At 40.9% G+C, this 22,409-nt stretch overlaps 1 protein-coding gene across 1 annotated transcript in view; it reads left to right on the top strand.

The window, feature by feature from the left end:
- Positions 1-2,143: 2,143 nt before the first annotated feature.
- The window catches only part of PTPRJ (protein tyrosine phosphatase, receptor type, J), a 56,200-nt gene continuing 35,934 nt past the window's right edge, over positions 2,144-22,409 (top strand). Inside the window, 2 exon segments of the mRNA XM_009892039.1 lie at positions 2,144-2,187; positions 3,362-3,431. Of these exon segments, the coding sequence (XP_009890341.1) occupies positions 2,144-2,187; positions 3,362-3,431 (114 nt within the window).

Genomic DNA, 22,409 nt, shown 5'->3' with positions numbered 1-22,409 from the left:
GCTTTCAAATAGGAAAAATACATAATATTGCTTATTTTAAAATCTTTCTCTTCAAAAGGCATGTGCCAAGAAGCAGTGTGCTGGGGAATAAGTTCAGTTGTAACCAGAGGGTTTTTTCTGTTTTTATTAGCAGAATTGTTTGTGAATGAGCAATGGAGATAGTGACCTACAGGGTTTACAAAATGTGAGAATCTGCCTGTCTAGCCAGCTCTATAAATAAATGAGAAAGGCTTTTGAAAGATTTTCATCAGCTTGATATACATTATTTTGTTTCAGCAAGTCTCCTTTGCTTCACAAACTCGGTTCTGTATGTGGTGCTATTTATAAACTGGGGTGGAGGAAGAGTCTCTGGGAGTGGGTGATTCACAGGCACAAAATAGGGCCATAAACAATGTTGACACTGTGGCATAATCTGATAAAATCAGAAACTTGGACAAAGAGTGCAACCCTGTTCTTCACTGGGCTGTTGTGTGGCAACTTTTTCTCCCTTTCCGCTGACCTTCTCTGACTTGCCAAAAATGCCATCTAGTTTCATTTTCACAGGGGCCTGACACTGAGTTGCCCAAAGTTAACCTAAGGGCAGTGCTACAGCTCAGTTTTCTGCAAGGAGACTCTTGTGCCTGACCCATTTGAAGAGTGTGTCACTACTGGTTTTGTGGGACGTGGCAGGTGAGTATCCGAGGGCTTCCTGGTAACTCAGTGGCTGTCTCCTTTGCACCCTGGCCAGGGGTGGCTGCAGAGGGCTTGTGTTCACAGCCAAAGGTGGATTAATGTTCCTATCACAGGCTGGGAGTTGGGCTGATGAGTTATGGATATGTGTTCCCTCCCATTGTTCCTTTTGTAGTCTCTGGCAGGGGAAATGGGATGGAGGATTTAGCAAAATCTCCTGGAGCTTGCATGTGACGATGCTGAGGGACAGAGGACAGGAGATGTTTTAATATACTGAAGCGGTACTTTGAGTGTGTGTCCTTCCTGTATAAATAGAGGTAGCTTAGTTACCTCCAGGAATAATCTGTGTGCTTCTTTGTGCTGAATAAACACTGACAAAGTCCAGGGTTCTTTTCTGAAAGAGGAGAAAGGAGAAGGAGAAGGATTATGAAGAGGAAGGACGTAATCATTACTACTTCTGTGCGGCAGTACTTGGAGATGTTATTTGAGCTGAACTTTGAGACACAGCATACGCTATATGCATGTATGTTGTCTTCAAGGCCATTATCGTCTGTTGGAGAGGAAGTGATTTGTCAAGTTTACCCAAGTACTACATTGCAGAGCTCATCCTAAAATTGGGGACTCATATGCAGGCTAGCGCATCTACAGAACCATGGCACGTCCAGCAAATAGCAATTCAGTGAGTCATTTGGGAGAGGAATACGTGAAGAGATAAAGGAAAAGACTGTGGCACAGGAATTAAAGTTGAAATTTGCCTGTGCTGGTGGGTGGGGATCCCAGAGTGCTTCCTGCTCAGAAGCCTGTTAAAACAAAATCAGAAATATACTTCTGAGCATTCGGTCCACAATGGAGATGAAAAGCACGTAGAGTTTAGAAAGAAAAAAAAAAAAAAGCCCAACCAAATAAAAATACACACATAAAAGTGTGCACCCATCATAGGCAGGAAAATCCTATCTTTTGCTTTCTCCTATTATGGGGAGGGGTCATTGTTTCTTTTTCTAGTAAAAGAATCCTTTTTTTAAAATGTCTGTGGGAAAGGAGAATAGTCTGAATTGAGTCTTTGAGATGTTGTGTTACAGAGAGTCACAGAAAATGTACTATGCAAATGACTATCTGCCTTATTAGATGTCTCAATAGAGTTCATTGTCTCAATATTGCTATTATTGGAGATGGATGGACACTACATGATTTTACCATCAAGCTGAAAAACTTCAGTGTTACAGTCTCATTGCTCGGGTAATAACAGTGCACTGACTTAAAGAGAATTGAATTAAAGGGGAGTGAAAGGTCCATTGCTCTGTCCATTTTAGTTTGTCTTTTGTAGACTGTGCATCATTTTAGGGGTCACAACAGGGGGTTTTGTGCTTCATGGTATTGGTTTTGTTCATCTTTCATTGCTAATAGAAAGCAAGCCCTTTATTAGGGAGAAATCCTCTAGCACCTGCTGTGACACTACTTGATTGCAGTTCTAGGGATGCCGGTGGTGTTGGACGATGGCGATGCTGGCATCTTTCTCAGGTGGGTGCTGACCCTGTACTGGCTTGGTGTCCTCGTGAAGGAGGAGCACCTACTCCTTTGCTCCCTGATGTCAGGAGCTCATCACAGTCCTGCTCTTCTCCTCCATTAGCTGGCTTCCTACCTGTGGGACTGCTCATGGAGTCTCCCCTGAGCTGTTATTAGAGCCTCACGTAGTGCCTAGGGCAAAATCTAAATCCTGAGAGCTGCTGAAGTCAAAATCTGCCTAATGTCGAAGTCTATGCGTTGGCATAGTCTCTGTTAAACCTGCTTTTAAGGTCTTGCTTTGGATGTAGTGGGTTGCATTACAAATGGAAAAGAATACTTTCATAGGTCAGGTGCTTGAATTTACAACTAATTGGTCTTTCATGGTGTGTGTTGAGTTTTTTGTTTAGGTTGGGATTTTTTTTTTTTTTTTTTTTTGTAATGCAGCTTCTCAAGCAGACATGGCAGGAACTTTGGATATGAAGTTCTTAGAATGGATGGTGAGAGGTACCTGATTTTTTTTAGTTTGTTTTTCTTTCCGGGCATCACTTGTGTTGTATCTGGCTACCTTACAGAATGGGAATTTTCAGATGAAATTTGGCTCAGGGCCTGTGTGTTTGCTGTCTCTGTGGCCCCATGGCGATAGTAATGATCCATCATTGAGTTTTCATCTAGGTTGGGCTACACTGCTGTTGTCCGTGGAAAGATGCATCACTCCCGAGCAATTTTGGTTCTTCTAAACCAACCGTTTGCTTCATTTGCTGCTTGGTGGGGAGGGGAAACAACCCAGTTTCTGTCTCTTTTATTGTTTGGTTAATATGTGTGAAAGTTAATGAGTAACTACAAGAAGCACAGGCAAATTGGAAACAGTAACCTTACTCCGTGTTTGCATTTCTTCCTTGACTTTTCAGTTGTGGGGTGGATGGGGAGGGACTATTATTTGTTAAAAAAAGAGGTTCTCAACAGCCACCACCATTTCCCCCCCAAATAACCAACTGCTGCCCCTTGGTCTTTGAAAGGAGCACCTGTGTCATGCAGTATTCTCTGATACGAATTAATCACCAGGGATTGCAATGAGTATACACCGCGTGAGCCACAGAGAAGCTCTCAACGTACCAAGCATACAGAAATAAGGTTATTCTGAATTTGGAGGCTTTGTTTTGTGTGCTTCATTCTTCTCCTAATTCTGCAGCCTCTCCATGTGTCGCCTTACACTTATTTCCAAGGACAATCCAGATGACCTCATGGCAGACAACCCTGATGTAAATGACAGTGAGAAGCCATTTAGCTGAAATCAGAATTCTGTGCTGTGAACTTAGGCACTGCCCTGTCCTTTTCTGTCCCCTCACCCGTGCTAATGGTGGGGCTAGTGGCTCTTACCTCTCCTTCTCCTTTACTTCACCAGAGCTGCATGTGTGCACTGAGCTCTGCATTGAGAAAAAAATATCTAATTAGTAGTTCAACTTTTAAGCTAAAATTCTGTTTATGCTGAGGTCAGTGAATGGAGGGTTAACTTGTATTTTCCGTTTATCAATAGAAAAAAAATTAAGAATATGCTGGAAAAAAGATTACAGTAGTATGATTTGTTTGGCATGTACAGCAACAGAAATTCTGCTTTTCTTCTACTGCTCATCAGAAAGGCTCAGTGTACAAGGTAGTGTATTGTTTTGCACTGAGCTTTCTGTCTAATCTTTAAATGCATATGTGGCATTTTGCGTTGCTTGAATATATTCTCTGATTATGCATAATAAGGTTCTATTAGATGCAAGAAGCACACTTAATACTGGTTCTGCCATTGCAGTTGTTTTGAACATTGTGACTTTTATGCTGCTTCTCTTTTTCATGTATGACTTTGTATTTTTTTTATTCACTTCATTAAAACGATAGGGAAAGTATTCTCAGTATCTCACTTAAGAAGGCATGTTATGCATTTTTGACTGGCTGTGTACAGTTCAATTCCATAAAATGGCTCGCAAAACTGTGAAGAGTGCCAGGGTCATTATTTCTCCCACCCTCTTTTTCTGACTCCCTCATTTGTCTCAGAAGGGCTTTAGTCATTTACTGTGTCCTTCCTCTTAGAATTTATATTTTATTTTCAGCATCACCACCTGCCCCGGGTGAAAGTTCCTCCCTTTCTAATGGAAGACTGAAGGTCTGGTTGTCTAGTGAAGTGAACCCTTATGTCTTCTGGTTGTTGATGATGGGAAGTGGAATTGCAGCCCGTGACCACTTAGCTCTTCTGACATCTCACTTGCCTGTTCCCTTTCTATGCCAAAGGAAATGAGATTTTTTTGGTGCTGCTAGCTTTGCATTTCTGCATATGACTTAATTTTCTCTTTTTGCAAAGCTGAGTTTTCTGTGATTCTTAAGCTTGGTTTTGAATTGTTGAATCTTAGTAACTTTCTTGAGTCTCCTTACCAAGAAAGCAGCCATTTGGAAATGAATTCTAAAACAGGGAAGGCTAAATTATCTCACTTTGTCATTCCTACGTTTTGCACCCTACATGGGCACCACAAAAGGCTAATTTCTTGCTGAGCCTTTGCTGGACCATGAATTATTTACATCTGATGAATACTGTAGATGCATCTTTCAAGAATGTGTTGTGGGAAATAGAATTAATGTTTTCTTCTGGGGGAAATCCATTGCAAAAGCCAACTACCTGAAAGACCTTACTATAATACTGTAGTTAGGTTGGAAGGACAATGGGCAGGAGTGGTTTTTGCCAGATGGGAGCACGGTTCTCAGCAGAACGGTGCCCTGGTTGCTGTTTCTAGGTGTTACTGAAGTGCGGATATATGCAATTTGCATAAAGAGGCAAAATAAAGGGTGCTAAATTTCCTCCTGCTTTCTTCAAGTTCTGCTATTTCTAGCTGCTGTATTTGTCTTCCCTGCTAATATTATTGTGCAGATGGACAGTTTATTTGAAACCAAGTATTTAATAGGTGTTATTTTGTACGGTATTTAAAGCTATTGAAGAACACGTGGTACCTTTTCTGTTGTGAATAAAAACTGTACTAAGCTCTACTAAGGAGTAGTGCAGGTTATCTAATGAAATATTTTGCATCATGCGGTTCCCAACTGGTTCGTTCATTTCACAGTTGGTGAAATAACTCCACAAGTGCCTTGTGCATCTCAGTAATGACAACAATAAACTAGTGTACCTGGAATAGTGAGTGCTTTTGAAAACAGTCTTTCTAAAAGCACATGCTTGTAGAATCATAGAATGTTTTCAGTTGGAAGGGACCTTGAAGATCATCTAGTTCCAACCCCTCTGCCATGGACAGGGACCCCTCCCACTAGACCAGATTGCTCAAAGCCCCATCCAACCTGGCCTTGAACACTTCCAGGGATGGGGCATCCACAATTGCTCTGGGCAACCTGTTCCAGTGCCTCACCACCCTCACAGTAAAGAAGTTCTTCCTAATATCTAATCTATATCTACCCTCTTTCAGTTTACAACCGTTACCCCTCCTCCTATCACTGCACTCCCTGACAGAGAGTCCCTCCCCAGCTCACCTGTAGGCCCCCTTTAGGTACTGAAAGGCTGCTATAAGGAATCCCCAGAGCCTTCTCTTCTCCAGGCTGAACTATCCCAACTGTCTCAGCCTGTCTTCATAGGAGGGGTGCTCCAGCCCTCTGACCATCTTTGTGGCCCTCCTCTGGACTCGCCCCAACAGGTCCATGTCCTTCTTATGTTGGGGCCTCCAGGTGGGGTCTCACCAAAGGTGAGTAGAGGGGGAGAAGCACCTCCCTCTACCTGCTGGCCACACTGCTTCTTCTGCAGCCCAGAACATGGTTTCCTTTCTAAGAAATTAATGTTTGCAATTTATCTCAGGTTCAACAAGGCACAAACATATACTAATGCTTTCTCAATATCACATGGCTAGTAGCAGACAACTCTCCAGAAAAAGCTGGTAAGTTCATTTTGGTTTGGCTGATAGGAAATAATTGCTTCTGCTAGAGGTGTGCAGTATTGCCCCCACGTTACTCCTAGTTTTCTCCAAAAAACAGATGAAGAAATTATTTTTAAAAAGGAAAACTGATTTTTATGCTTGAAAGAGCTTCTAGTCTTTGCACCTGTAAAGAAAAATCTGAAGTCTGAAACTCATTGATCATCAGCATATTGTCATTACCATCATGCTGGGCTTTGATTTCTTCTGTTAAAATGGTTCAGACATTTAGCTCGGAAATTGGCATTTGATGCTAGGTATATGGAGATGGGTGATATAACACTGCATAAAAACCTAAACATATTATTAATATAACTTTTACTACTATTATTACAGAATGTAGCTGACCCTACCCAACTTTGGTTGTTGCAGAAAGGGGCAAGCCATGCCTCCTGTCCTCGGGCTGCCCTTACTGAGGCACAGTCTCTCACCTGACTGCACAGTGAATTTGTTTAAGGAGCTAATTTGGCAGAGACTTCTCTGCCAGAACAATGGGAATAGCTTTCTGCCAGTTTAGCTATCTCACCCAGCCCAACGTGAGGTCAGACATGGGCCAGCAGAGTGAAAGGGAGCAGCTCACGTCACTGGATGACAGCAGGGAAGTAGATGGACATTAGATTGGTTCAGCTGTTTCATAAAGCCTCACCCTCTTGCAAACATAAAGGAAAAGATCTAGAGCTCATCCGTCTCAATGGCAACTGAGGCAGGAAAACATTCACCTTCCGTGAACAACAGACTTTACAGAGGTGACAAATATTTCAATGAGGTAAAGGAAGTAAACAGAATAGTTTGCCTGTCTTTCTGTCTGGTGAAAGCTCTACCAGTTGCCTACAAAACAAAGGCATGTTCTTTACTGACCAGGAACCTCAAAAGCATCACTTCTACAACTGACTTATTCCCTACCTGCCTTACTTTTCTTTCTTTTATCGATGTGATCCAGTTGAAGGCCCTTAGAGGGGCAAGTGACTTCTTTAAAAATCACACAGATCAAGGTCCTTTTGCCATAACAGAGTACATTTCTGGACATGAGGGTGGGTGGTGAGGCACGGGCACAGGTTGCCCGGGGAAGTTGTGGAGGCCCCATCCCCGGAGGTGTTCAAGGCCAGGCTGGATGGGGCTTTGAGCAACCTGGTCTAGTGGTAGATGTCCCGGCCCATGGCAGGGGGGTTGATCTTGAAGGTCCTTTCCAACCCAAACCATTCAATGATTCTTAATTGTTTAGAAATAACCCTTTTTTAATAAAAATATGTAGTGTAATCTAGATGTCGTAAGCTTAACTTTTACCTTATTCCAGTATTTTAACACCAGCTTGTCCCCACTATCTTGAGTAGAGCTATTCCTTGTTAACACTGTGTGAGGGCAAAACACCTACTTTGCTAAAGGTCTTATACTTTTTTTCTGATACATTCAGTGGGTATGGATGTTATTTGTTTTTTATTTCAGCATGAGCTGGAAAAAATCCACACATTCAAGTACACTAAAATAGTGTGAATATTTGTCTTGTGACACCTTTTTCTTTCGGGGTAGGTACAGGTGATTATGCTAAAAATAATTAAGCTGTGGAATCATTAACATGGGGATGTGATAGATTCTCCAGTACTTGGCACTTTTAAGTCAAACTTTTTTCCTCGGCCTGATTATTTAGCGAGACCCCAAGACATAGATTTTTGTGGAGAAACCTTTGAAGGAGGAATCATTCCATGGGCTCTAATCATGGCCTGCCCAGAGAGGTTATGGAATCTCCCACTCCGGAGACATTCAAAACCTGCCTGGACACCGTCCTGTGAAACCTGTTGTAGGTGACCCTGCTCTGGCAGGGGGGTTGGACTAGATGATCTCCAGAGGTCCCTTCCAACCCTGACCATTCTGTGATTCTAAGGCGTGTAAAGGTCTGACTTGCATTGTTGCAACTATAATACTTGTGGTGAAGTATTTTGGTGATTTGCAACAAAGTGTTGCAACTTTGTGCAGTGTATGTTTTTATTCAGTTCACTTGTGCCTTGACTGCTTAGCAAGAGTTGGAAGGACTGGGATCCTTCAGTATCTTCCTATGCACTTTCCATTCTTGTTGTTATTAGAAATTGCAGCCTGGTTACTTAGAGTTCACACAGAGGGCAGAACATGGGAATCTACTGGCAAAATCTTTTTTCTTCCTCCTCCAGTTTACATTAGGGAATTAATTTTTGATTCTTTGTTGTTTATTTTACCCAAAGGCTCTTATCTGTTTCCCCAAACACATTTTGTTTTTTTTGAGGCTTAGTATTTGTGTTGCCTGAGACATTTCCTACACTTTTTAACAAAAAAGGTGATTTTTAGATTTTTCCTGTAATCCTGCTGGCAAGGAATTATTTCTAGTTAGGAGACAGAGTTTAAAGCCTGTTTTTACCAGTTAGTAAAAGCTATGAAGCAGTCTGAAGTCCTCTTTCCAGCTCTGACAGTCTTAAGCTACTGTTGCCAGATGTTTTCACTTGTAAATGTTATGTCCATATGGGTCCACTCCACCTTTCTTTTGTGTTTATCTGTACCTGTGAACACGGGCTCTGTGAAAATGGTGATGTGAAAATAGATAGAAATATTGTAAACTTTATTCAGTGTGATTTTTGTACCCTTGAATTTTTCTTTGTGGGAACAGCATCCATTTGCAACACGATGTTAGTAACTTTTTGAACGAAAGCAGTAGAAGAACCCATCTCGGCTTTTGGGTCTTAGTTTGGTGGGAGATGGCTAAGGAGGGATATTAGGCGAGGGGAACCTAGAGCCCTTTTTGTAGTGTAGTTTCCTCTCCCAGGCTGTTGTTGCAGGTGGCTCCTGAGCTGGGACTGGTGATTGGGCTATGTTGGTCAGAGGGGCCAGGCAGAACGGATTCTCCTAAGGATTTGAAAGGTTCTTGGACAAAATTTGGCCTAGTGATTTAAGAACTTACCTGTCTTGCCTGTCAGGGGCTAGGTTGGTAGCTGTGCTCCATAACATTTCAAACTTCCACAGTGAAACTTGCCTCTTCTCAGCTTACCCACATCCTGCACCTGAAACAGACCAGCAAGGGAGCAAAGCAGAGATTTGCAAGGGGTACCATGCGGGTAGGCAGGAACTTGGACCTGCCTGATGGAGCACCAGGCTGTCTGCGATGATGGCGGTTGTAGGAGGGTTATGTGTAATCAGGAACGGGAGGCAAGCTTGCCCCTTGCCTGTACTCTCCTCCAGAGAGAGGTGTTTGGTCCATTCACACAGAGCAGACCTCAAAATGCACTTTGTCCTTTAAAAAGGACCAAAATAATAATCAAAAGGACCGAAATAATAATAATCACAGGTTGGAATGGGAAGAACAAAGCTAAACAGAAGTTCTTTTCTCCCATTGCCACTTGCAACCTCTTCCAGCTCTAAGTGCCCAGCCAAAGCATTCGTACTGAGCTGATGCACGGAAGTACTATTTACAGTTGTTCATAATATAAGCAAGCCTTTTTGTATGTAGTTACATGTAGGTTACCTGTTTTCATCTGTATGAGGTATTGTTTACCATATTTTATTTGTGAGTTTCCACCTGAAAAAAAAGTAATAAGAGAATAAAAGTAATCTGTGCCCCACTTCTTTTATGCTTATGAAAGAAAATATAAAAAAAAGGCAGCAAAAACCTCTCTTCTAAATATATGCAGGCAAAATGTTTTGATATAGGGAAGTTTACACACAAATCTAATGATGAGGATCGGTTAGTCATACAAACGTTTGGATGTTTACCCAAAACCAGGGAAGCAAACAGCAAACACAGTTCCCAGCTCTGCTGTAGCTCTTTCCTTATCAAACTCAACTCCTCCTCTTGTTTGCTGTTGCCTTATGGCGCTTTGGGAAGAAAGAGATGGTTTGGCATTCCTCCGTGTATTTTGTGAATTCTTGTGCTAAAACTACTGGTGTTCCCCACATGCACAATTTTTTTTCTTCCTTCTCTGTCATTGCTCTTCTTAAATTCAAAGTTATTTTGGAAGAGCTGAACTACCATCCCCACTCTGCAGCAGAAACAATGAAAAAGGGCAGGAACGTGTCTAATGACCTATGAAAGCAATAATCCTTGCAAGCGGTTGATTGGGAAAATAAGTCACGTGTTTTTATTTTGAATGTCTGGGGTGATTCAGAAAGCATATGCAATAGGAGAAAGTCTGTCAAAACAGTTCTTGGTGACCTTCATGTATGCAGCAAAACCTGAGCAGCTGATCCGAAAACATGTTTGGGAGCTACTGTCAGATCCATTCTTTAAATATGGTGTCTGCAGGGTTGTAGGAAGTCCCCACAACATGCAGTGATTAGCCTTCAACTTTTTTGTTAACGTGAAGTTTTTTTTCTTCAGTGTGAAGGTTTCCCGAAGGTTGCATGTTCAGGAAAGCGCTGCAAGCTTAGTAATAATTTTACAACTGATGTTTTGCATGTCTTTATCTCAGATCTTGGAGATCATCAGGAAAAAACTGAAAGTGTAAAAAGTGCTGCTCCTGATGTCATTAATTTCCATAACTTGTCAAGGTTTAAAGGTTTATTGATTTGTGGTTGCTGATGAGAGCCAACAAAGACGTTTTAAGTTGTTAAATTGTAAAGTCAGAGCAATTAATATACATGGATGTATTTTCAGAGGCTTTTTTAATATTTGGAAAGATAACAAGATTTGCCCATTTCTGTACCAGCAGCGATAGAAATCTTGCTTAAATAAACTGAAATAAAATACAATGAAGCCTTTAAAAACAAAGCATGGAAGGAAGGGGCAGCAATTTATTGGCTCATTGTGTTGATGACATGCTAAATACACAAGCATAGAGAAAGTGACTTGAGAGGGCTTAGCTCAGGATCTAGTTCAAAGTCTTTTCATTCATGTGTTGTGGTGTCCTTATGGAAAACGAATTCTTATGTCTGGAGGCTGTCTCAGAGACCTTAGTACTAAGATCCATGCTTTATCTAGTTAAACACTGTTGAAACTGAAAGCTGTTAAAATAGTACGAGGTGGTTTTAATGTGATGTTAACTGAAGTTACTTTGCATAAAGATCTCCATGGCTTCAGTATCTGGCCATGGTCAGCAGGGCAGTTAAAAATATTTTTACTTAACTCGTATGCCGCTGTGCTTATTTTGAATAATCTCTTCTTCCTGCAATATAACTTTAATATTTCTTCATGTAATTTCTCACAAGTCATGCTTCTGTAGGCAACTAGATGAGAAGAAGCGTTCCTAAAAGCAGCTTAGTGGAACTGTTAAGTGGTTTCAAATTGCAGATCTTAAGTAATTAATTAAAACAAAACAAAACAAAAACCAGTGAGGTTGAGTAGAGTAACACTGGCAACTTGTCTTGCAAACTCTGCAAATTTAATGTACAAATCACCAAGACACAATAGCGTAGAAATCTGTTGCACTGTTTGTAGCAGCCTTACAAGAAGTTTACCCTCAGGGCTGTACAATAAATACACCATCGTTTTTATCACAGGGAAATGTTTTCCTTTCAGTAGAGGACTTTGCTGCTTTGTTGCTCTGATGTTATGTTTTGAATTGTATGTGTACTCTAAAGCTTAATGTCTTAAATGGCAGACATTAAAGGAAAAAAAACCCGAAACTTTTTTGGATTTCAAAATTGAAAATTATTTGATTTATACTTTTGCGGAAAGCCACAAAATTAGCAGAGCAAATAAAGAGGAAATAGTGTTGACAGGTTCCTTTTCGTTACCATTATTATTAAAAATACTGGCTTGTAAAAAGGCCCATGAGTAATGGTTATAAAACACAGCAAGAGAGCCTTAACAGTGAAAGACAATCTTGATCTGTCCTCTTGGTTGTAATGTGCAGCTAATCAAGGACTGAATGGAAAACACTTCTACAATAAGCCCTAAATTATGAGGGAAATGAGCTATATTAAAGAATATACAGCTTTTGGGAAAGGAAAACCAGAAACAATACTTAAGAATGAATAAACCCAGTGTCCCAAAATTTCAGTCACTTTGTTCATGGTGCAGTCTTCTACATGCAACTGCTTTCATTCTAACTATTTTTAAAAATTTCTGTTTTTAAAAAATAATCAAAACACGTCTAACACTTTCATAACTCTGTTGGCCAAAGCCTGGCTGCCTGCTGTGCCCGACTCCTTGACTCGGTGCAGCAGAAACTTCACTAATTCCCATCAGTTTGCAAAAAAAATGTCTGCCTGCATGTGTTCAGCAATGCAGTTCCTGCCTCCGTTCCTTTGGTACTCAGCCATCATAAGAAGGATGAAATGTTTCTAATGTGTAATGCTTTCAGCTTTTTTTTTTATTATTATTGTGTTCCTTTGCCCCTTGCTCAGACAGATAACGTATACTTGGGGCCCAGTGGATCAGGGGTGTTTTCCGGCAGGCTGTTAGTTTAAGCCAGACTTCTTATTTCTTCTCTCCAAAGTTGTAACCCTTAAAACTACAGGCTGTGTGATACTAGGTTACGTACTGAAAATGAGGATGAGAGATGTCCTTTGCAGACAGATTCTAGAAAAGGCCAGTTCTAAATGACTCCCACTCTTACTTGTCCCTGAGAAAATCAAAACTGCATTAAGTGCTCCTTTTGTCCCTGTAGCAGAAATGTTGCAGGGAGTTTGGGGGGAATTTTCAGTCATTTCTGCAGAAATATGCCTAGTGAACAGCTTTGGTGCCTGGTCCAGTCTTATCATAGATGTGTTTTTCCAATGGATGGTATTTGCAGTAGTGAGAGACTGAACTGTGAGTACGCTCCATGTCTCATTATGCTTTTTGAAACTTGCAGTTCGGCCCACTGGTCATTTTGTGAACTTAAGTTAGGATTTAAGTCTCCTTTTACCTGTAAAAGGAACTGTGACTTTTAAAAAATACACATTTATCTGCTAAATCCAAGTCTGACTTGGACTCAACTGTGTGGGAATCAAAGCCCCCAGCCGGCCCCCCAGCCACCCTGCTCATCTCTCTCTCCAGTTCAGAGCCACTTCTGGCCAACTTCAAAGAACTTACTTCAAAGGCTTTCAGCAGACAGAGAACAGCACAGGCTGAGGTTGTAGTTTCCAGCTTCAGTAGAGCTAGTGAAGTCTCGGCTTCTTGGGGAGCCCTGTTCTCTTTTCCTGTTATTCACTCAATGCACAGCAAAATGCTAACTGCTTTTATGGGGGGCACAGACGCTGGCATTCACCCATCACTTAAACTGTGCAGCAAGAGGGGAAAAGTGCTGGTGAAAGGTAGATGTATCCAACTCTGGCAGAACAAAGGAATTTAAAATTCAGCTGTGGCGGGAAATTCCATATTAGTTCCCCATCTCCCCTGAACATAGCACTTGTCTTTATAACTGAAGTGCAAGGTTTAATCCTGCCCGTAAGGGATATTTTTCTTTTTCTTTATAAGCAATCTTATTACAATTTTTCTGATTCTTGTTAGTCCCACAAAGCTCTGGTTCCTCTTCTCAGCTTCCTGAGATCTTACTTCTCAGCAACTTCCTTTGACTATAATAACAATGAGCGCCTCAGAAATAGCGTGCGTTGCCTGGAAATTTGCTTTCTTTTTTATTTGGAAATGTGGTACCTTCTGGGTGTCAAGTGTCCACTTGCACAAGGGGAGACTGCGGCGCCTTCTGGCACGATTGCTCTGGAAACTTTGAGCAAGCTGGAGGCTGGGGCAGCCACATCCCTCTTGGGTTGGAATGAACCCCTCTGCAGTGGGATGGGACCTTGGTCATGCAAAAAGATGTGCTCTGTGCATCTTCCTCCCTTACCATCATAAACTCCGTATGGGTTTTTCTGGAGAGAACCCTCCCTCCCCCAAACCCCAGGATGTATGTCCCGTTAGCCACTGTTCTTGATTATAAGCTGTCGTGGCTTCAGGAGGAATCAAGTAACAGTGGGGCTGGGAGAGCTGCTGAAAAGTCTCTGTCCATGAAAAATAAAATGGAGGCGGGGGGAAAGCACCTGGTACGGCATTTTCATGAGAGCTACTTGTTGTCCTTCAAAAGTAGATACAGAAATATGTCAAGTGCAAGCCTTATCGTGTTCTCCACATCCCTGTTTTTTTAAATATTAATAGTTCCCTTTAAGACAGTGGCCCTGAGATGGGGTGTGGTTTATACCACCACTTGTCAGGCTATTTATATATTTAGAGTCTTGCTCTTACTAGTGGGGGGGAAAAAAAACCTGTGGGAAAAAATGTTAAAAGTCATCTTTTCTTTTTCTTCCCCTATTATTTTAAAGCAGCTCTTTGTTTTTTTGTATGGAGGAATGGAGATCCTAGTGCCTGCAAAAATACGGAGGTTTGCTGCTGGGGCAGAACATTAATCCAGAATCAGTAGCACAAAAGATAACTCAAATACTGATTATTTTCATTAAATCATACAAACTTTTTTTTCTACATCAATAGTCTGCCCTTCCCCGACCTCGCCCAACCCCTTTTCTGCAGTAGCTGTTACTAGAGTGGGATTTGGGAACTAAGACTCTGATCCTGACAAGCACTGAGTGTCCTTCCAGTTAGAGCCGTGAATGTCTGCAGCTCTCCACCCCAGCCTGGCATGTGCCACTGACTGGGAGCTGTGCACTGGAAGACATTATCAAACAGGAACCTTTGATTCATTTGCGTGCACACACACAAAAAAAAAAAAAAAACAGGCAATTTTGGCTCCCATCATATCACTGAGATCTTTCATTGTCTCGATCTTGTTTTTAGAAGTCTTGACGCTGACTGGTGATTGAAAAAGCTGTGCCGCAGGGTGGAGACTTTCCTCTGCTTCTGCCTGGTCTCTTCTGAAAAGCGGCTGCTGATGCACCCGCTCAGGACTGGGAAATGGTGCTGGGGGTCCTGCCAGCTTCACCAGGTGTCAGAGCAGTGGGTGGGAAAAGCAGTTGACAGAAGCCGTCATAAAACTCAGCTCGACCTTAGCAGCTGGCCCCTTTTTTATATTTATCTATTTACTTTTCATTGTCATCAGGGGATGTAAATCTAGAGATCGATGATAAAGATGCAAGAGACTGCCAAGCTTGGGCAAATGAGGCAGCGTTTTCAGCTGATTGCAAGTTTGTGTTTGAAGTCATAGAGCTGAAAACATCTAGTCTCTTGAGTGATCACTAACAGCATCCCTGCTGGTACCTAATTGGGTGTAATGCATTGTGAAAGCTCCGTGGCTACTGAAAGAGTAGTTTTGTGTATGAATAGCCACTTTCTAGGTAAGAAACTACACCTGCAACACAGTATTTTCTGTCCAGTAAAGATAACATAATAAAAGGAGCTGTTTGAGCCTAATGCTGAGTGCTGGGAATGCTGCAATTAGAGCATGTATTAGAGCACAGATTTCCAAAATACCCCAGGCTCGAGAATCCTGCTTTGCTGTGCATACATTGACTCGCCTTTACTGGTGTTAATCAGAGCACTGCGTCATGATCTCGCTGCTGTCACTTCATAGTGTTGTCCTGCCCATAACTTTGATTAATTAGATGTCTTTGGGGTCTAAGTTCTTACTATTTCTGCCTATGAACAAAACCAGCATTAAGTGGTTCAGACCCCTCCCTCCTTGGGATATTAATTTCATTGAACGTATTACAGATGTCTCTATCTGATACACAGTTGTATTGAGTAGCATTTAGTCCCACCCTAAGTAATAGGAAATAATGAATAACATTCTTACCATTGTACTCCACCTGCTTTTGAATGAGGGGAATGTACCGAGTGGCCTCTGATAGAGGAACTTAATGCTGTTCCCGAAATTACTGCTATTCAGTAGGATTATGCAGAAAGCTAAACAGAAAGGAAAAAGAACAATTTATGCCAGTCGTTTGTACTCTGCTGCCTCCCCACCCCGGCGTGCAAACATATGCCTTTCCCCAGTGCTTCTTTTTAACATTTATTTATTGTTTTTACAGTATTTTTCTGCTCCCGGGGCTGTTGGCCTCTGGGTACTAATAAAATGTGAATGTGTCCCAGACTCGCCCTCTCTTAAGTGCGCACAGTTCTGCAATGGCCAGATATTTTGTTATACAAAAAGAAAACCAGAAATCTACATCTTAGAATAAAAGTTTTCACATTTGGTGGCATAGATATGGGAAAATAACTTTCCTTTTTTTTCTTTTTTTCTCCCCCAGAATTTTTCAAGGGGAAAAAATTGCAGCAGTTCAACCAAGTATTGGGAAGGGGAAATGGAGGGGAAGTCTTAGAGAAACACAGAAACACCCAATTTGGCTAGTTTCAAATTAATTTGACTGTTTTTCCTGACATCATGTTTGAGTGGTTTAGCTTGGGCTTCATGCCTGTGTGGTTTGTGTTTTAAAACCAAGAACCACACGGGAAGGAGATCGGGGAAGACAGTGGGAGAGGAGAGCAGCCCATGTTTTTCCCCAGCGGCGCATCGCTGTGTGTCTTTTGAAGCCCTTTTTCTTCTTAGGGGCTTGACCTTAGATCTCCCTTGCAGCAGGAAGGGAGTTTATTGCTTGGTAGTAATTAAGGATAACTGGGCACACGGTGGACGACCGGTCTAAACCACACTGATGCCTTATGGAGAGGGAGCTGTGGCCCCACTCTGTGCTTTCTTATTGCTTCCATGGGCCAGCAAGTGGGTGGCCCTGCAGCCAGCTAAGCGTGCCTGTCCGAAACGTGAACCTGCATAAAGAAGGATTAGTCTGTTGGCTAGGCAGTGGGGAGATTTCAACCTGAATCTACTATGTGCCAGCTGAGTGCTGTAACCATTTGGCTATTGGGAACTACTTTCCACGTATTATGGCTGAATGTAGCTCTTTGTTGCCTTGGCTTTTATTCCCTGCACCCAGCATCTGAACGTTTTTGTCGTGATCAAAATAGTTCATTTTGATCTCCTGCGTTGGTTTCAATGCAAGTCGGAGGGGGTTGTCCTGGAGTGAACCATTCTGTAAGTTCAGCCCAAATTCATGAATAGTTTAGTCTTCCTTGAAACTGTGCTTTTTAATGAATAAATGATTCAGCAAGGGGAATAAAAAAGTTCCAGCCAGAAACAGCAGTATTAACATCTGCTAGGCCTATTTCTTTATTGTTATACAGTCTTCAGGCTTATTGTCAGCAGTGTGGATCCAGTTGAGCCGATAAGCAAACCTGACTCCCTCCACAAGTAAGGACATTTGGTTTTGTTTTGTTTTTAAAGCCTGTAGCTTTAAAAAGAGAGTTTTGTACCAAAAGCTGTGGTACTGCAGTAAAAGAACTAACTCACATGGTAACACTAATAAGATATCTAAGAGGCAACATAAACTCTCTATAATAATAGGGGAAACGATTAGTCATTTTAAACTCATCCTTATTCAAAGCTGTTCTGGCTCTTGGGTGTCTGTTCAGTGTTTGAAATAAAGGAGGAAGCTCTGGTGCTTTATTGGAAAAGTTGTTTCTGCAGAAGATCAGTTCAGTTGAGAGATGTTGTTTCGGTCTCTATTTTGGGTTGCGTAGCTGTGCAGGCACTGCGTTTCTGGGGTGACTGAGCCACCATTTACACCCAGCTTTTCTGATAGTGGCTATAAATACACTCTGATGTGTTCTGTTGACAGAATTGCAATAAAATTTGTACTTATGAAATTAATGAAAGAAATCTCATAGGCTGCGTATTATAGGTGTGAAGGCTTGATAGATACATGAGGTGTTAATATGACATGAGAGAGGTGTGTGAAAGAACAATGTAAGAGCTTAAAATGTTACTGTCCTAATATTTGAGGGTGGGGGGATCTTCATGCAGCATATGTTGAAATGGGATAAGAGGGATATTAGGAAAACTGGCAATATCCTTTGGGATGAAATTCTGGTTAAATCAGGATAAAGAATAGAAAAAATAAAATACCATGCCTTTCAGTTGTTTTACTCAACAGTCTCCAGTGTGGGTAGTTTGAATGGAGGACGTTAATCAGATGAGACAGTTTCGGTAAACCTGCAATATAAATGCTTTGAGTGAGAGTTAACAACACCACATGTGCAATTCATTTTCTTTCATTTAAATATGAAGATTAAATTCTGGTAAGTCATATCACCTAACTTCAGTTTTTGAGAAATTGGCTGGGAAATATTCAGTGGTAGATGTTGGATCAAACACGTGGAAGATGGTACCAGAAACTTTCCCGTTTAATTACTGCCCTGTATTGTAGTACTTGTGACTTTCAGTGTGGGATTATCCATGGGCTTAATGACTGACCATGCCATCTACTTCCATCAGCAAAAAGGTAGTTCTTTTGTGTTTGGTTTCTTCTATGCTTGAATTGTTTCTGCGGGTGTTGGATTCCTGTCTCCAGAGTAGTAGTGTTTGAATGAAAGTAGGTAACTTTATGTTCTCACAGTCCATAATGAAACATGGTTGTTTGAAGTAGATACATTGCAAAAACTTCTTTTTTTTTTTTTTGGCACCTACAAAACCCTGTCTACTTGTTTCTTATAGGGTACTTTAATCTTGAAATGTTTTCTATAAACATATTCCTGATCTTAGAGCTATCCCCTGATAAGACATTCTAGTTGATGGTTGTTTTTTGGAGTGTGTGTGTTTGGGGTTTTTTTAAGCCATGGGCTCGAGAAATGAGTGATGCTGTGTCTTCCCTCTTACGTGCAACAATGTCATATATGATCAGAGCTCGACTTTTTAGCCTGTGTGTGAACCTACTGGGTAACACACTTGCTGGTCTCTCCTCTGTTTTAAAACAAGAAGGAAACCCCTTAGTTATCCAAACACTTTTCTGTTTGTTTGGCTTACTTGTAAGGAATGTGCTTTGGTAAGTGTCTTTGAGAGACAGGGCAGGGGCTGGGCTCTAAATCTTAGTCTGGATTTAAAATGGGCTCTGAACACAGACTTCACAACATGCAATTGCTGTTGGAAGAAGCATAGACATAAAACCTGCTGTATGGTGCAGTGGAGGAAGTGTTATAAGAATGGATTTTAAAAGGTTATGAGTCATGCAGACAGGATATATCACCAGAAAAGAAAAGGAGCAAATGTCTTTATAAAGATGTTCAGCCCTTAGGGGTTGTCTAGACATCTGTCTTCATGCCTTTTGTCATCTGGAGATTCATATGTCCCACTACATGGTATTCCCTTGACAGGAAAAAGTCTGTGGGTACATTTCCATTTTCATAGCTTGAGTCAGGTGATGGATCAGGCACCTTTCTAAACTAGGGCCTTGTCTGCGCTAGTGTATTCAAGCTAATGTGTTTCTCAGTCATTTGAAAAGTCTTTTAGCTTTGCACTGGGCAGTCTGGGTGCAGTGAACAGTGGTCTTTAGTTCAACTTGGCTTGGTATGTCTTCAGTCTCTTTTGTGTGTGTCGTCTTAACTGAATCTTTCATCTTGATAAAACCCTTCCCAGTAAGTGTCTGCAAGATGTCTCCTCGCTGCTGCTGAAACACAGGGTGGAAGTTCTGCCATGCAAGCAAGAGATCAAACCTTGCTGGCACCTCTTGCCGATAAGGCAAATTGGTCCAAAGTGCTTTTTCTTGTTAATTTGCTTTCTGCAGTTGAACTGTTGTAATGTAGTTGCCATAAGCAGTGGTAAAGCAATATCTCCTAAAGATGGTGAGAGGCTGCCATAGCCTGTGAAGGATGCACTACTTTGTTCTGGTATGTAATCATACTTATAAAAGTTTTACATTCTTTATTCAAACCTGTTTTTCAGGTAGTCACGTTTCTGTCAGCATTATATAACTCTGTGACATTTTGACTATCTCTGTTGGAGGCAGGAGGTGCAAAGGAATCCAGCTTGTGAATCATTCTTGGTTTAACCCTTACTGGAAGTTGGGAAAAGACCACGAGCCCGCTAAGTTCAGGGAAGGTGGTGTAGAAGTCTGCACAACCACAGTTAAAAGGTACGAGATAATGAGGTTTTAGCAGCTGGAATGCAGCTGACTTCCTCTTCACTCTTATCTTTCTCCCCTACCTGCGCATTTCATGCAGGTGAACACACGCACGGCAGGTAGCAAAGTTCAATTATTTCTGTCATCTGATAAAAGGCTTTGACTTCTGACTCAGCACCCTGACTTTTGTGCTAAACTTTAAAGGCCTAGGAAGATCCCACCCAGTGGCATGGTGCAGAGCGCTTAAGGCTTGTGTAACTCCTGTTTTATATTGCTGCATTACAGGCTTTGCTGTTGGCAAGCAGCAGTTTATAGACAGTTACAAATATGTATGTTATCCCCCTGATCTGGGGGAAATCTGGCTATTCCATGAGCAAATACAGTAAATGATTTAGCATTCTGTGACACGCACATGAAATATGATGCAGACATGGAGGACTTAGTTTCGTTTTTGTCTTAATGCTAGTTTAATGTGGGTTTAGTATTTGAATGGGGAGATGAGGCTTTGCCCCTTGTGTGCATGGTGAAACGCATCACTGTTCTCCATAGCTCCTGCTCCAAATGTACAGACACATTTATGTGGGTTTTCTATTCAGAGCTTTGGTACTTGTCAGCCTTAAACATGCAGATGAGAAAGTTTAGAATTACATTTTTAACAGATCAATCAAAATCCCATTTGTGGCCTAGGTATGTTTTAATGCAATATTTGAGCATTATTTTTCATAGTCTTACCTGTATTTTACTTTTTTTTTTAAAGCAAATAAATAATAGTAGTGATAGCGCTCCAGCTGGCTTTGTGTCCTTGTTTCCTCCCTGAAAATGATAGAGATGTAATACTTTAGCTACTGCAAAGTATAAAAAATCAAACAGTAAATATCAAACCAGAAAGAAATGTCTCTGAGATGGAATTGTTTTACTACCATTTGTTATTCTCCTGGTTGGAAATGCTTTGCTGCTGTTTATTGTAGGCATTGTTTCATCTTTAACATGTGAAATCCATATAAACCTGTATGTATATAAATCATAAAGTTCTTGTCCTTCTAGGCTTCCAAGGCATTTTGTAGTGGTGCTGGGAAACTGTTTCTACAGTTTAACGCAAGGTTAGAAAGCTTCTAGAGAAGTAGTGATATTTTTCAGTTTCCGTCTTTGTTGAGGACATAGGAGCAAAAGGGACTACATCTAATGTTTCAAAGACATTGAACATATAATCTGGGTGAAAGAAAATCAAATCTATTCTTGTGACTTTCAGTATGAGGCAAAGAATAATTAATTGAAGGAACTGTTAAGGTGTTGAAGATGCAACAAAAACGAAGCAGAAGGATGAGGAGTTGCAATTGATTCTAGTACTGGCTACTCTTCTTTCATCCTGCCATTTTGCATATAAGTATTAAGAGAGGCTTCTCTAAAATACTTTGAGGATATCCGGGGGACATCTCTAGACTTGAATTTCTAACTGTCCCGAGCATGCTTTTAAAAAAATAATTTGACTAAATGGGTTAATAACATAAATAGGAAAAAAAGCGATACTGATGATGTTGCCTACCCCCAATCTCTTCTGCAATGTTGGTGCCTGACTAGTATTAGTTCTTTTTAATATCTCGCTTTTTTTTGGCCACAGTTGTGGCAAAGTTGCTACTACAGACTCTGCCCAAAGTACTTGGAGGGTGGTACTGCACTTGTTACAGCCCCTTTCTGGTTTTCCCATGGGGTAACACTGTCAAATGTTGTGGAGGTCTGTGTCACAAAATTATTCTTAATAGTGCACCACTATTTTTATTCCATCACTATATAAATCTTCAAAGTGTTTTTAAAATCTTTTGCCAAGGCAATCTGTTAAACAGAAGGCTGCCTGTATGAAATATATATATATGTGCCTTCAGAAACATAACTTTTATAGAAATTTTCTTTTTAAAATCTTGTGGGTTTAAAATTTGCAAGAACCATCATCAAGTGGAAGGTGAATTTATGATTTAAATAATTGTGTTTCATCATTAAACTTGCTGGTAGTAAGTACTCATTTAGTGGTAATACAACCAGTTCGGATGACATTGGGTAAATTTAAGGAAAGTTTGTCGTTCACCTAATTGCATTTTTTAAGGTTATTTTCAGTACTCTGTTATGAAACCTTTGGATTTGTCTGTTAAGACCATGCAATGGAAAGAGGCGCGCTTTTGTATTCTGGTGGTATAGGTGGCAGAAAACCTGTAATTGTATGGAAATAGCAAAGGCTGTGGGAAGCTGTATTAGTGGTATTATTGCTCTAAATGAACGATGACCAAAATGTTGTAAAAATTGATTCTTAGTTTTAAAAGTTTCCTCTGTTTCTTTTCTTCAAGTGATATACAAGGCTAAGCAAACACTGCACAGTGATACAGTATGTAATTTATTTGAAATGAACATGTTTCTAGACTCATAATAAGTAATGTAAACATATCTTCCTCTTAAATAGAAAAGTTTGAAATGACCTGCTAGCTATTTGATCTGTATCAGAGCTAAGCCAAACATACAGATCAGCAG

The sequence above is a fragment of the Charadrius vociferus genome, unplaced genomic scaffold, assembly GCF_000708025.1.
Source record: "Charadrius vociferus isolate BGI_N301 unplaced genomic scaffold, ASM70802v2 scaffold179, whole genome shotgun sequence".
NCBI lineage: Eukaryota > Metazoa > Chordata > Aves > Charadriiformes > Charadriidae > Charadrius > Charadrius vociferus.
The sequence above is the reverse complement of the archived record's forward strand: the minus strand, read 5'-3'. Positions and strand labels throughout refer to the sequence as shown.